The sequence below is a fragment of the Musca domestica genome, unplaced genomic scaffold, assembly GCF_030504385.1.
Source record: "Musca domestica strain aabys unplaced genomic scaffold, Musca_domestica.polishedcontigs.V.1.1 28, whole genome shotgun sequence".
Taxonomy (NCBI): domain Eukaryota; kingdom Metazoa; phylum Arthropoda; class Insecta; order Diptera; family Muscidae; genus Musca; species Musca domestica.
In genome coordinates this window covers 2,678,124-2,691,572 of record NW_026712293.1, presented here as the reverse complement: position 1 = coordinate 2,691,572, position 13,449 = coordinate 2,678,124, and the positions used below count along the sequence as shown (strand labels likewise).

The 13,449-nt window shown below is 33.7% G+C and overlaps 2 protein-coding genes across 2 annotated transcripts; both read left to right on the top strand.

The window, feature by feature from the left end:
* Positions 1-8,424: 8,424 nt before the first annotated feature.
* LOC131803234 (putative cyclin-dependent serine/threonine-protein kinase DDB_G0272797/DDB_G0274007) lies at positions 8,425-8,952 on the top strand. The gene has a single exon (XM_059124333.1). The coding sequence runs from the start codon at positions 8,425-8,427 to the stop codon at positions 8,950-8,952; it is 528 nt and encodes a 175-aa protein (XP_058980316.1).
* Positions 8,953-9,153: 201 nt separating this feature from the next.
* Positions 9,154-11,402, top strand: LOC131803264 (uncharacterized). Its single transcript, XM_059124355.1, has 2 exons — positions 9,154-9,730; positions 9,789-11,402. The coding sequence occupies exons 1-2, from the start codon at positions 9,225-9,227 to the stop codon at positions 10,819-10,821; spliced, it is 1,539 nt and encodes a 512-aa protein (XP_058980338.1). The 5' UTR covers positions 9,154-9,224; the 3' UTR covers positions 10,822-11,402.
* Positions 11,403-13,449: the final 2,047 nt, after the last annotated feature.

Genomic DNA, 13,449 nt, shown 5'->3' with positions numbered 1-13,449 from the left:
GAATTTCGAGGCTGTAAGTAGTGAACTGTGTGGCATCAATTTGTTCAAAATATTCTACACTCCTCAGAACAATGTCAGCGGCTCTAGAAAAACGTGTGAGCGGAGTGATCGACATTTTATTACTAAATTTATAACAAATATTTGATATGCAAAGAAAAGAAAATTCGAACAAAGGTTTCTACCGTCCAAAGGAAATAAGAAATTTCCACAATTTAAAACCTCCAAATACTTCAAATAGTTGTAAATGTTACAACAGAGTTAAATAGGAGAAAGTTTAAGAAAAACTTTTCCTCTGTGACAAAAACGAAATTTAAAAGAATAAAATTGCTCCAATAGGCTAACAAACAAAGATTTTTTTTTAAGAAGAATTTTTAGTGTATGCCAAAAGTAGGGTGTATTATTCCAAAAACACCAAAACCCCACGAAGAGCCACCAATTTTACAAACAACAATTAAATAATTGACCAAAATGTACGAAAATAGCCACAAAAACGAATATTTTTAACTAATGTTCGTTTTGAAAATATCTGCAAATACTGCCTAATGTAGGTTGAATTTGTCCAAAAATTCCAAAAATCCTAGTAGGTTGCAATTATTCAGCCAAATGTCAAATAATATTTACAAATTTTTCAAATCTAGCCAGAAAAATCGATTAATTTTCACCAATATATGTAGCCAAATATGCCTGCAAAGAATGCCGAAGGTAGGGTGAATTTGTCCAAAAATTCCAAAAACCCTACTACTAGTCAAAAATATATCACAAAATTAACAAAAAATAATTTCTAAAATAAATTGCAAAAAATCACAATTTGTACTGTTTTACCCCACTGTCCCGAACCAACAACGGATATCGCACAACGAGGAATAAAACACAAGCGACGTCGGCAGAGAAATGACTATGCGTAAGCAGCTACGCACCCACACAACAAGCGACGCCACAAACGATCCAACAGTGAGTGTTGGAGATCAAAACACTTTGTTGTTATTTTTACTGAATATCAAACCGACGCTAAAAAGGGCGCGTGGAATGATGAGATATTGTTGTTGCAATTTTTGGCAATGTAAATTCTCAAGTGAGAATTGATCTACGTTAAGAAAACGAAGGAGAATTGCAACAAGTGTTGTTGGAGAGGACGACAAATAAACAACCGACAGAGATGTGGACTGTTATTATATGTGCGTTGTTTTTGTAAATTAGAAACAAATTCTCATTACAGAGCTCAGCCTTTAGAGGGGAAAAGAAATGTTGGAGTTAGAATTACAGCACAGTTTGGTTGGTGAGGAATGCAAAAACAAATAAACCAAACGACCGAATGTGATAAAATATGTATGTGTGCTGTAATAACAAATGTGGTGATGCAAATTCTTCTTCAGCAAATTCGAGGGAGTAGAGATACAACGAGGGGGAATAAAACAACATCAACAACTCTTTAAAGATCCACTTGTTGGATCGATGTAAAATGAATTGTGAGCGAAGCAAAAAGAGATTATTGGATGTTGTTTTTGCTAAATGAGACTGTCAATACTAACAAATGTTTCGACTTTGGAAATTAGAGTTTGAAAGCGAAACAAATGAACGAAGCGGAGCAAGAGCACCAAATATCTTTGTATGATCAACGCGACGACGGATGATCAGTACAAAGAAAACTAATTATTTTCACAACAACAGAACTACTTGTCGTAGGGGAATGCACTTGATTAACACAAGCAGTGTTAATATAAGTCGACCAACTGACTTGTTTTCAAACGAAAGGCAAATGTATGATCAACGCAACGTAGGTTGATCAGTACAACAAATGCAATTTAACGCAACAAGAGTGGACTGTATTCGAATTACAATAACACACGCGAAGGGTGATTGAAGCTCGACCAATACGATGTTTTTTTTTTTCAAATAAAAACAATTAACATACGCACTAACAAAAACGGGTAGCTCACTTCAAATAGAGATCTGAATTTACGTACCTGATTTTTAGTCTTATGTATGTTGATGATATGATGAGAGATAATCCGATGATTTCTTCATGCAAACGAGGGAGCAAGTGACGGCTTCAATCCGGCTCGAAGCGACCAAATGTTTAACTCAGGGGAGTGGGGGAAAGGCTTCGATTAGCGGCAGCGACAACAAAACTCCCCAGAGTTATTTTATGTGATGTGAGATGTTAGGTGTTGTGTAGGTGAGAGGTTTGGTGAGGTGCGGGTGATTCGCGCGTGTGGTGTGTAAAAGAAAGAAATATGACAAGAAATAAAACACAAGGATTAATTAGTATAAATTCAATATGTATCCATGTTTTCTTATTCAACAAATTACCTTTAGTAATTGGGGTGGCGACAGAGGCCTTTGGTGTGTTTATTCTTTCGTTTCTCAAAGACAAGTGAACGCAGAGGTTCTAAGTGATCGCAGAGGATCCCTTGTCTATTTCTAATACATATGCAAATACAGACAAGTGAACGCAGAGGTTCTGAGTGACCGCTGAGGGTCCCATGTCTGTGTATTATTACAACTACAACTACTTCCAATGAGAGCAAGGTGAGCCTACCGCCAACAACCAATACCCAGCGGCGATCCGCACACTACGGTATCCGCCAAGGGAATTGTAGAGGAGATGCCAGTGTGCCAATCAGCATCCGTGATTGACGAGTATTGGAAAGTTGTGGTGGAACGTATCGAACTTATACAGCCATATTTACCTTTAATGGTAGTCTGATTTCAAGTTTAAAGTTGAGTAGTATCTATTCTGGCCTAGGTTGACTAGTATGTTAGTCATCTCGGGCATAGGATACTTATCCGGTTAGGTTACCCGATTCAATTTTCTATAGTCTATTACCATACGGTAATTTGACACTTCCTGATGTGTACGATTTTTTCGGCACGATCCATAAAGGGTCGTCATGAGCAGATCTGGATGGTCGTATAATTCCCTCTCTTAATAGTTTAGTTGAGTCAACTATTAAACTAAATCGTTCCTTATTTTGCAGTGCAAATGCACTTCTTTATTTAACTGAAATACGAAACAATCTTTATGTTGCATTCTCTTCATGATTAAGCCACCAAAGTTTGATGATGAAGCACAATGCATATATATGATATTATGCTTTGATTTTGTCATACGTTTGGCATGATGTGACTGCATGGGAATAACAGTGCCACCAGAAGTAATATTGTGTATTGTTAACTTTTATATTAAAAATGAGACAAAGCGGCTGAAGTTAGAATCTTGAAATTTTGGTTGAGGGTCACTCTTGGTCTGAAGTAGGTTCTTGAAAAGTTCGTACTTGAACAGTACGAAAAGTATTAAAAGGTACTAAATATGTTACCCTTGTATTTGATGAACCAGTAGAGATAGAACTCTTAAGTTTGGAATCAGGGTTACTGATCGAGTATATGAGGGATGTGCCAAAGGTTTTTTGGAAATTCGCACTATAATGTGCGAAAAGTACTAAAGGCCCTACATTTGGTACCATTTCGTATCATGAGAGCGGTTAGAGCTAAAATATGAAATTTAGAATGGAAAACAACGTTTAGGAGTAGAGTCGATGTCGGGGAAGAAGTTTTGGAAGTGTGTACTCATGTATACGAAAAGTACTAAGCGGTATAAAATTTGGTACAATTCGAATTCGGGGGAATGGATGGATCTAGAATCCCGAAATTTGAAATTAATATTACCGGCGGAGTGTAGGATTTAAATACCTCCACATACCATCGAAATTTGTACTTATGTTCACGAAAATTACTAAATATAGTACAATTTCTATTTGGGGTAACCGGTAGGTATGATTTGCTGAAATTTGGAAATAAGATTACTATTGCATTGGAGGATTGAGGGTATTGAAATTTTTTTAAATATTTAGAACAAATTTGCACTAAATTTTACTAAAATTTTAATTTTGGGAGAACTCGTAGAGTTGGGATCCCAAAATTTGTAAACTGGATTGCTATTACATTGTGTAATTAATATGTGGAAATTCGTACTTATTGGAACTTGAAATGAGATTTTGAAATCGGGAATGGGGTTAATTTAAGGAAAATGTTTGGAAATGTATACTAAGAGTTAGAATTGTATTAAATAGTTCTAAATTGGGTACAAAACAGTTTTTGGGTGAACGGATGAGGCTGGTAATTTGAAATGTTGATATTAGGGTCACTGCTGGTGGTTAGGGTGAAGATAAAGAGTTGGGGATGAAAATTTCCTTAGCAAGCATATGAAAGGCACTAAACTGTTCTGATGTTACTTTAAATCTATCTGCTGGAGAAAGGGTATGTGTGTTATGTCTGGATGAAATGTTGCTTATAAAGTAACTAATGAAGTTGCTCAGTTGCTTATAAAGTAACTAATGAACATTTGACTGAAAATGGAATGGTTTTTATACCCTCCACCAAAAAAGGTATGGAGGGTATATTAAGTTCGTCATTCCGTTTGTAACTCATCGAAATAAAGTATATATATTCTTGATCAGCGTAAAATTCTAAGACGATTTAGCCCTGTCCGTCCGTCTGTCCGTCTGTTGTAATCACGCTACAGTCTAAACGAATTAAGATAGGAAGCTAAAATTTTGCACAGATCTCTCTTTTGTCTGCAGGCAGGTCAAGTTCGAAGATGGGCTATATCGGTCCACGATATCGTATAGCCCCAATATAACGGTACCCCCCGATATTCGGTATTTTGATGATTTTACCCACATTTTTCAACGGAATTGTCTGAAAATCCACACAAGGAGTTCCTTGTGGGTACTTTATACCTCGGCAGAGAATTGTCCATATAGGTCCACGATATCGTACAGCCCCCATGTAGCGGTACCCCCCGATATTCGTTATTTTGATGATTTTACCCACATTTTTCAACGGAATTGTCTGAAAATCCACACACGGAGTTCCTTGCGGGCACTTTATACCTCGGCAGCGAATTGTCCATATAGGTCCACACTATCGTATAGCCACCATATAACGGTACCCCCTGATATTCGGTATTTTGATGATTTTATCCACATTTTTGAACGGAATAACGGGACCCGCCGATATTCGGTATTTTGAAGATTTTACCCACATTTTTCATCGGAATTGTCTGAAAATCCACACAAGGAGTGGGTACTTTATACCTCGGCAGAGAATTATCTATATAGATCCACGATATTGTATAGCCCTCATATAACGGTACCCCCGATATTCGGTATTTTGATGTTTTTAGCCATATTTTTCAACGGAATGGTCACAAGGGGTTCTTTGTGAGCACTTTACCCACCGACAGAGAATTCTCTATATAGGTTAACGATAACGTATAGCTCCCATATAACGGTACCCCGCGATATTCGGTATTTTGATGATTTTAGCCACATTTTCCAATCGTATTGTCTGAAAATCCACACACGGAGTTCCTTGTGAGTACTTTACACGCAGACATAGATTTGTCTTTATAGGTCCACAATATCGTATATCCCCCAATATATCGATACCTTCCTATATTAGATATTTTAAAGATTTTTAAAGAATTTTTATTGGATTTTATTTTTTTGAAAATTTTCTAATTCGTTCCAAATGGTGGAGGGTATTCAAAGTTCGGCCCGTCCGAACTTACTGCTTTTTTACTTGTTTTTATGTAATTTCACCATACAATAGAGTATATGTTTAAATATATTCTAAAAGTAGTTAAATATGGAGTGGAAAAAGTAAAGAGCCTCAAGATGTAAATTTTCCCTTTGTATTTTCCGAAAAATAACACCATAGTAAATTAATTTTTATATCCCAGTCCTACTGCTAGTATCCCTACAAGTGCTAGAAATTATAATAATAAAATAGTGTTGTGCCAATGTAGTTTCTGTTCAGTACACCAGTTTTTGAACGTATGAGTGACTCCATATGTATCACTCATACGAGTTTTCATACAAACGGTCGGAATTCGCGGAACTAGGTCGGCACAACATAAAATTAAATACTTCCCTCGTCACAAAAATGATACATTCTAAGTCGCTAGCTTGCACATTTGAATTCGTCATTTCATTACCAATTAATATGAAGGAAGACAAACGGTAAAATTAGGGCTTCAACCATTTTCACATAGTAAGGCGATAAAATCTAAGATGTTATGCTTATGTGGTACATTATGCTCATTCTACGGCTAAATTTATTTAACTGGTAAATGACTGGTTTGATGTCTTTAACTCAAATATAAGTACTTTTAAATATCCTGGAAAAGTAAATATTTTCAAAAATTATAACCACAATTGGCAACATAGTATAGACATTTATAGGAACCATTTGGAATATCGTATGAAAAGAAAATGGAAATCATCGAGGAAGCCCCAAAAGAAATAAATTAAATACCATATGAAGAAATATATATTGGTTTGTTTGTTATTACCTTGACTTTATACATGTGTTATTTATTGTTATTTAATTTACTCTTAGCTTTTTTATTGTCACTTCCTTTTGCAGCTCGAAACACAGAATTGGAAATGAACAAACTGACTCAACACAGTGGAATATATCAAGTAAAATTCCTAGTACCTTACAAATGAACCCACTTGTATATCAATAAATGTAAAAAGAACTTTTAAATTCAAGAATTAGAAAATTACGATTTTCAAGTTACAGAAAGCTACTATTCTAAATATAAAGATAATGCCGAATTCCAATTAATAGAAACTGAATGTTTTCAAGATTTAAGTACTCTTAAAGACGATGCACTGAAATAAATAGTATGATATATTATTCAGAAGATCAATATTGATGAGTAATTAGGTCTTGAAAATCTTTCACCTGGGTTGATCAGATTTCCAAAGGGTTACTTAAGAAACACCAAAAGACTTTCTCATGAGAATAAAGCACCTATAGTTAATTTTTGGGAATGTAAAGTAAAATTGAACATCAGAAACAGATGGATGACCAAAATGAGTAGATCTTCCAAAAAATTGTAAGTCATTATTTTTTCGAAGTCGCATATATTTTCGAACTAAAAATGTTAATACCAATTTACCAATATCTGAATTTTTGGTATTTCCCACACTTGCTTTCGAATGTTAAAACATTAAGATCGACCGGACCACCTTAGGGTAAAGGAAACATTTTTAAAAACAGTGTTGGCTTGTTTGTTCGGGATAAGTATATGTGAGGTCTTCCTTCTGGCTCAGGTAAGATAAGATAAGATAAGGTAAATAAGAAAAAAAAGGGGGGGGGGGGGGGTAAACATCAATGGACACCTGTGTAAATAAGATAAGGGGAGGGGTGGGGGTAAACATCAACGGGTACCTTTGTAAATGAGATAAGGGGAGGGGGATTAGCGGTAATAAGTTATGACAAGTTCGGATCGATCTAGTGAGGGAAGGGGATTAGGGGGCAATAAATTAATATTCTTGTGTACGAGTTGTGTGTAGTAAGAAAACAAATCCTAGTTGTTTATGTTGTTACTAAATAGACATAGATCAATCCAACATACATTTGTGAGTTACGGTAAAAAATGTCGTGGGGTTAGATAATTTTGTTTAACTTGTGTGTCGAGGTCCAGGTTGACGTGTGTGTTTGTCTTGTGTGTGAGGTTTTTCTTCGCACCTACTGTTTGTTTACGTTGTTGTTAACTAGAAAATTACTAGTGGTTCCTTTAAACAACTGTTTGAGTAGGAAGACTTTTTTATACGTGTGACCAGAAAAAGATTATTTTTCACACGCGTGAGAACTAGAGCCAACCCAAGTGACCATTTTGAGTAAATATTGCTACATAGGAATGTTTACATGTACGAACCTATCTAGGGAAAAAAAACATTCAAGTGTTTTTTTCTAATTTTGTTTGTGTGTTTTTATTGATTGTGGTTAAATGTGCAATATTATTTTCGAATGTTTTTTTTTTTTTTGTTTTAATAGTACAATATCAATAGACCGATCCCGGTCCTGTTGAAAAAGACTTGTATGCTGAAGAAAAGTGGCGCTCTTTTCTGCTGAGATTATTGTTTTTACTTACCTCACAGTTTTTTTTATCAACCCTTTATTTGTTTTTGCTGTTTTAACTAGAAAATTACGAGTGTTTTCTTTTCACACCTGCTTCAACAGGAAGACATTTCAAAGTCATTTTTAAGATGTGAGACCATTTTAAAGATTGAAATATTTCTTTCGTAAATATCATAAATTTTCGTGAAATCATGTTTTTAATAATAGGTATCAAATTATCCATATGTGTATGCTAGTGTGTGCATTATTGTTGTAAACTGAAATTATTTTTTCCTTTATTTATTTTAAATGAAAATCTTCATTTTCTGTTGAGACTTCGACGAAAAACCACGCTCCCTACAATTTTTTTAAATTTGTTCTCTGAATAAAAAAAAATCAAAAATGAATTCGATGGGTTTTAAATGCAATATTTGCGCTGTAGAATTTGTTAACAGCATGGAATATCAAAAGCATTGTGAACTACATAAGTTATGTAATTTATGTAATCAGATGTTCATAAATTCTCAAGCATTAGAATTTCATTATGGAACTCATCACAATCAGCAACAACAATGTCAATATAATTTTGAACAATATCGTCATGCTGGACAATACCATAATCATGGGCAATATAAATTTTCTAGAGAATATAATCAACAACTACAATCATGTCAAAATAATCGCTATCATCCATATCTTTTACATCAACAACGGAAGAAAGAACTTCATAGATCACAGCAGCAACAACTTGATCAACAACAGGAACAACACAGTTTTCATCATCAACAGCAACAATATCAAACATACCAACAACAATACAATATTAATGAACATCAGTCGCAATATCACCATCATCAGCAAATGGAAAATATCGAAGGAAATGAGCAGCAACAATGTAACCAACAACAACAAATGGACAATCACGAAGGAAATGAACAAAATATTCAACAACAGATGTCTGAAAGAAAGAGGCAATCATATGTCTTTATGTATTGCGATTCGTGCAACATAAATGTGCGAAAAAAATCTGTGGTTTAATCACTGTAGAACAAACTCTCACAAAGAAAAAAGTTGTACCGTTATTGATCCTAGAATGGTATTGATAAATAGTGGTTTTCAAAATCGCATTAAAACTTATCAATATAAGTGCGAAGAAACTACAAGAAGAAGTCGTTGGTGAATATGCAAAGATATTTGAGGATGAAATCAAGGTTGTAAGCATGGGGCATATAACCAAAATGAATCAAATAACGCTCTCAGATGATGTTGATGAAATATTCAATACACATGTAGACTCTATAAAGAATAAGATGTCTGAATTTCAAGAAAGGGATTCTGGATGGGCTCTATCTAAAATATTGTGGCTGGAGTTGAACCTAAATAAATCTGCTCCAATTAAAGGATCGCAGTATATTAATACTCCTAAATCGTTGCGACATAAGAAAGCGTGCTGGAACTTAAAAAATAACGATAAATTCTGCTTCAAATGGTGTTTAATTGCTGCAATGGATAGTACTCCGAATAGAAATCCAACAAGGACTTCATCATACACAATTCCGGACATAAAGGCAGAAAAAATCACCCTCCGAAATGGTGTTACTCTCAATTTCGAAGGAATGAATTTTCCAGTTGAGCTGAAAAATATATCAGAGTTTGAAACCAACAATCCAGAGATAAGCATAAATGTATTCGGATACGATAAAGAAGTTGTTGGACCCTTATACCACACAAAAGCGGAAAAGGCGAATCATGTGAATTTAATTTTACTGGCGGAGGCAGATAAGGCCCACTTCATATTAGTAAAGCATGTTTCAAGGTAAATATAATATAAACAATGTATCAATTTGTGTATTTAACATGTTGGTTTCTTTCAGATTGATTAGGAGTCAGCTTACTACTAATAGAAGAAAAATATCAATTTGTAATAGCTGTTTCTACTGCACCCCCAGAGAAGACCTTATGATTATTCACAAAAAGTATTGTAGTCGTGTCGTCACAAAAATGCCCACAGTTGAGGAAAGTATTTTAGAATTTAAGAACTTTAGAAAACAAATGGACGTACCATTTGTAATTTATGCAGATTTTGAATGTGTTTTAGAGACTGTAATAGCAGGTGGGGAAAGAATTAAGAAGCATATTCCATGTGCATATGGATTCAATATTAAATGTTCATTTGATAGTAGTTTAGATGTATATCATCACTATACTGGTGAGGATGCAGCTCAGAAATTTATAGAGCAATTAGATGTTTCCTGTAGAGAAATTTATAATAATTACTTGTCTCTTAATACGCCAATGAAACCGCTATCATCTATCGAGCAAAGTATATTTGACTCAGCACTAAATTGCCATATTTGTGATAAAAATTTATATGATGATAAAGTTCGTGATCATTGTCACGTAACTGGTAAATTTAGAGGGGCAGCTCATAATGTATGCAACATTAATTATACGGTAGCACAATTCATCCCAATATTTTTCCATAATTTTTCAGAATATGATTGCCATTTGTTTGTTAAAGAGCTTTTGACCACTATAGAGGGAAACACCACTATAATTCCTCTAACAAAAGAAAAATATATTTCTTTATCGCATACGGTGAATATGAATCCTTATGATAGACACAAGACGTTTGAATATAGATTTTTGGATTCAATTCGTTTTATGGCTAGTAGTTTAGATGCTTTAGATAGCTACTGTACAGATGGAGATATGTCTATTAGAAAACATTTCACCAATGATAATGAATTCAATCTCATGAGGAAAAAGGGAATATTCTGTTATGAATATTTAAATTCCTTTGAGAAGTTGAACGATACTACCCTTCCTCCAATCGAGTCATTTTATAGTACATTAAATGATAAAAGGTGCTATATAGAAGAATATGAGCATGCTATAAAAGTGTGACAAACATTCAATTGTAAAACTTTACGTGATTACATGGAGTTATATTTAAAGGTTGACGTTCTACTTCTTACTGACGTTTTTGAAAATTTTAGAAAGTCATGTAAAAATGTTCATAAGCTTGATCCTTGTCAGTATTATACAGCACCGGGATTATCATTTGATGCTATGCTCAGGCAAACAAAAGTAGGTCTTGAATTATTAACCGATCTAGACATGTTTCATTTAATTAAGAATGGTATTAGAGGTGGTCTGACACAGTGCTCAAGGAGGTACACTAAAGCGAACAATAAATATATGAAGAATTTTGATCAAAACTCTCCATCAAGTTATTTATTATATATTGATGCGAATAATCTCTACGGTTGGGCTATGAGGCAATATCTCCCTAATGGTAATTTTCAATGGGTCAAAAATGATGATATAATAAGAGATGCTAGACAAATTCAGAACTTTAAAGCAAATTCAAACATTGGTTACATATACGAAGTGGATCTAAGTTATCCAACAACGTTACATGATAAACATAATGATTTGCCTTTCTGTTCTGAAAACAAAAAAGTTGGGGGTTCAAAATATGACAAGCTGATTGCCGATTTTGATCCAAAGAAATCGTATAGCATGCATTACATGACTTTAAAGCAATGCTTAGATATTGATCTGGTTTTGGATAAAGTTCATCGCGTAATTTCCTTTGATCAGTCTCCATGGTTAGCTTCATATATAGATAAAAATACTGAAGAAAGACAAAAAGCGGACAATGATTTCTTAAGGAATTTATTTAAACTTTTCAATAATGCAGTCTTTGGAAAAACAATGGAAAATATAGATAAACGGAAAGATATAAAGTTAGTAAATCATTGGGAAACAACTAACCGAAATAAATTAGGAGCTCAATCTTTGATAGCTAAACCCAACTTCCATAGCGCTACACAATTTTGCGATGATCTTTGGGCAATCCAAATGGAGAGACTCTGTGTAACTTACAACAAACCTATATATTTAGGGTTTTGTATATTGGAGTTAGCAAAATGAAAAATGTATGATTTCCATTACGGTTATATGAAAAATAAATTTGGTGAGCGCGTAATTCTAAATTATATGGATACGGATTCATTCATATATACTATATATACTGAAGATATCTATGAGGATATAAGAGCAGATGTTGATCAATACTTCGATACATCAGCTTACCCTGAGGATAATGTGTATAACATACCCCGACGAAATAAAAAAGTTATAGGTATGATGAAAGACGAGAATTGTGGAAAAATTATGCTTGAATTTGTTGGTTTAGGCTCAAAAATGTACTCGTATACGGTAGATGATGGCGTGGAAGTTAAAAAAGCTAAAGGTGTAAAAAAATGTGTCATTAGGCCATATAACATAGAAGATTATAAGAACACTTTATTTAATGAAGTCATAGTTAGTGATACCATGTATACTTTTAGATCTAAGATGCATGAAATTTATACAAATGAGTTATCTAAAATTGTATTAAGTTTTAAAGATACTAAAAGAATGGTTCGCCAAGATAAGGTGAACACATATGCTTGGGGTCATGTAGCTATTGAGCGTGAAAAAAACTTTACAAATCTATTGAATGAAGCAATTGATATTGATAATTTATTTTTTAGTTAAGATTAATGTATTTCACATATATGTATATGTTTATATCTATATAAAAAAACGAAGAAATAAATAAACAATATAAAAAATATTTTTAAAATGTCTTTTTTTTTTTCTTTATTAAATTATCAATTAATTAATGAAATGAGTATAGAATATTACAACATTTTTCGAACAATTCCATTTAAAGGATTATAGTCGATTAATCGATCATGAAGGATTAAGCAGTAAGCAGCTACACCAGCTGGAATTTGTGAATTAGTTTCAAATTCCACTTGAACATCTATTGGACCGCTTTTGACTACTTCGTTTTGGTGGCTTACATCAATTACAACAATTGGGTTTTCTTTAAACTCTTCCAATGATAATATTGGTTGTGGTTCCCTTAAAAAGTAGTTTTGTTGAAATTTCGCATACATATCGTAAAGTACGGCATATCTGTTTTCATCAAACTTCAGATTTAAATCATCGTACGGATATGCTTCTGAATTCAAATGAACTTTCACGTTTACCAAATTTGAGTGAATAAATTTTCCTTCTTTTTCTAGGGCGAGTAATATAAAGCGTGGACGTTCTCTATTAGTCGACAATTTTACATTCTAATGACATTTAGTTGCACCCTGAAACGTTGGATTAAAATGACAATCCCAACTTCGAAATGCAATAGGAAGAGGTTTTCCATTATTTATTATTCTCATAATCTGCAGCTTTGATGAATCTGCTAAGCGTACATGAGGTATCCTCCATGTTATATTATTTATTTCTACATTTAGCTTCTCGTTCGAATCGGTAGAATAACATGCATTTTGATTACTCGAACTACGCAGCATAATAAGATCATGTTTACTATTTAATATTACTTTATTATAGTCCTCTGCAAACCCCAACAGCATTTTAAGTGGAATACAAAAATTAAACATGTTCCTATTTAAGTCAGCACCATTAGTCCATCCAGCATTCTTCATAATATTACTCTCAACACTTGTAAGAGAAACAAAA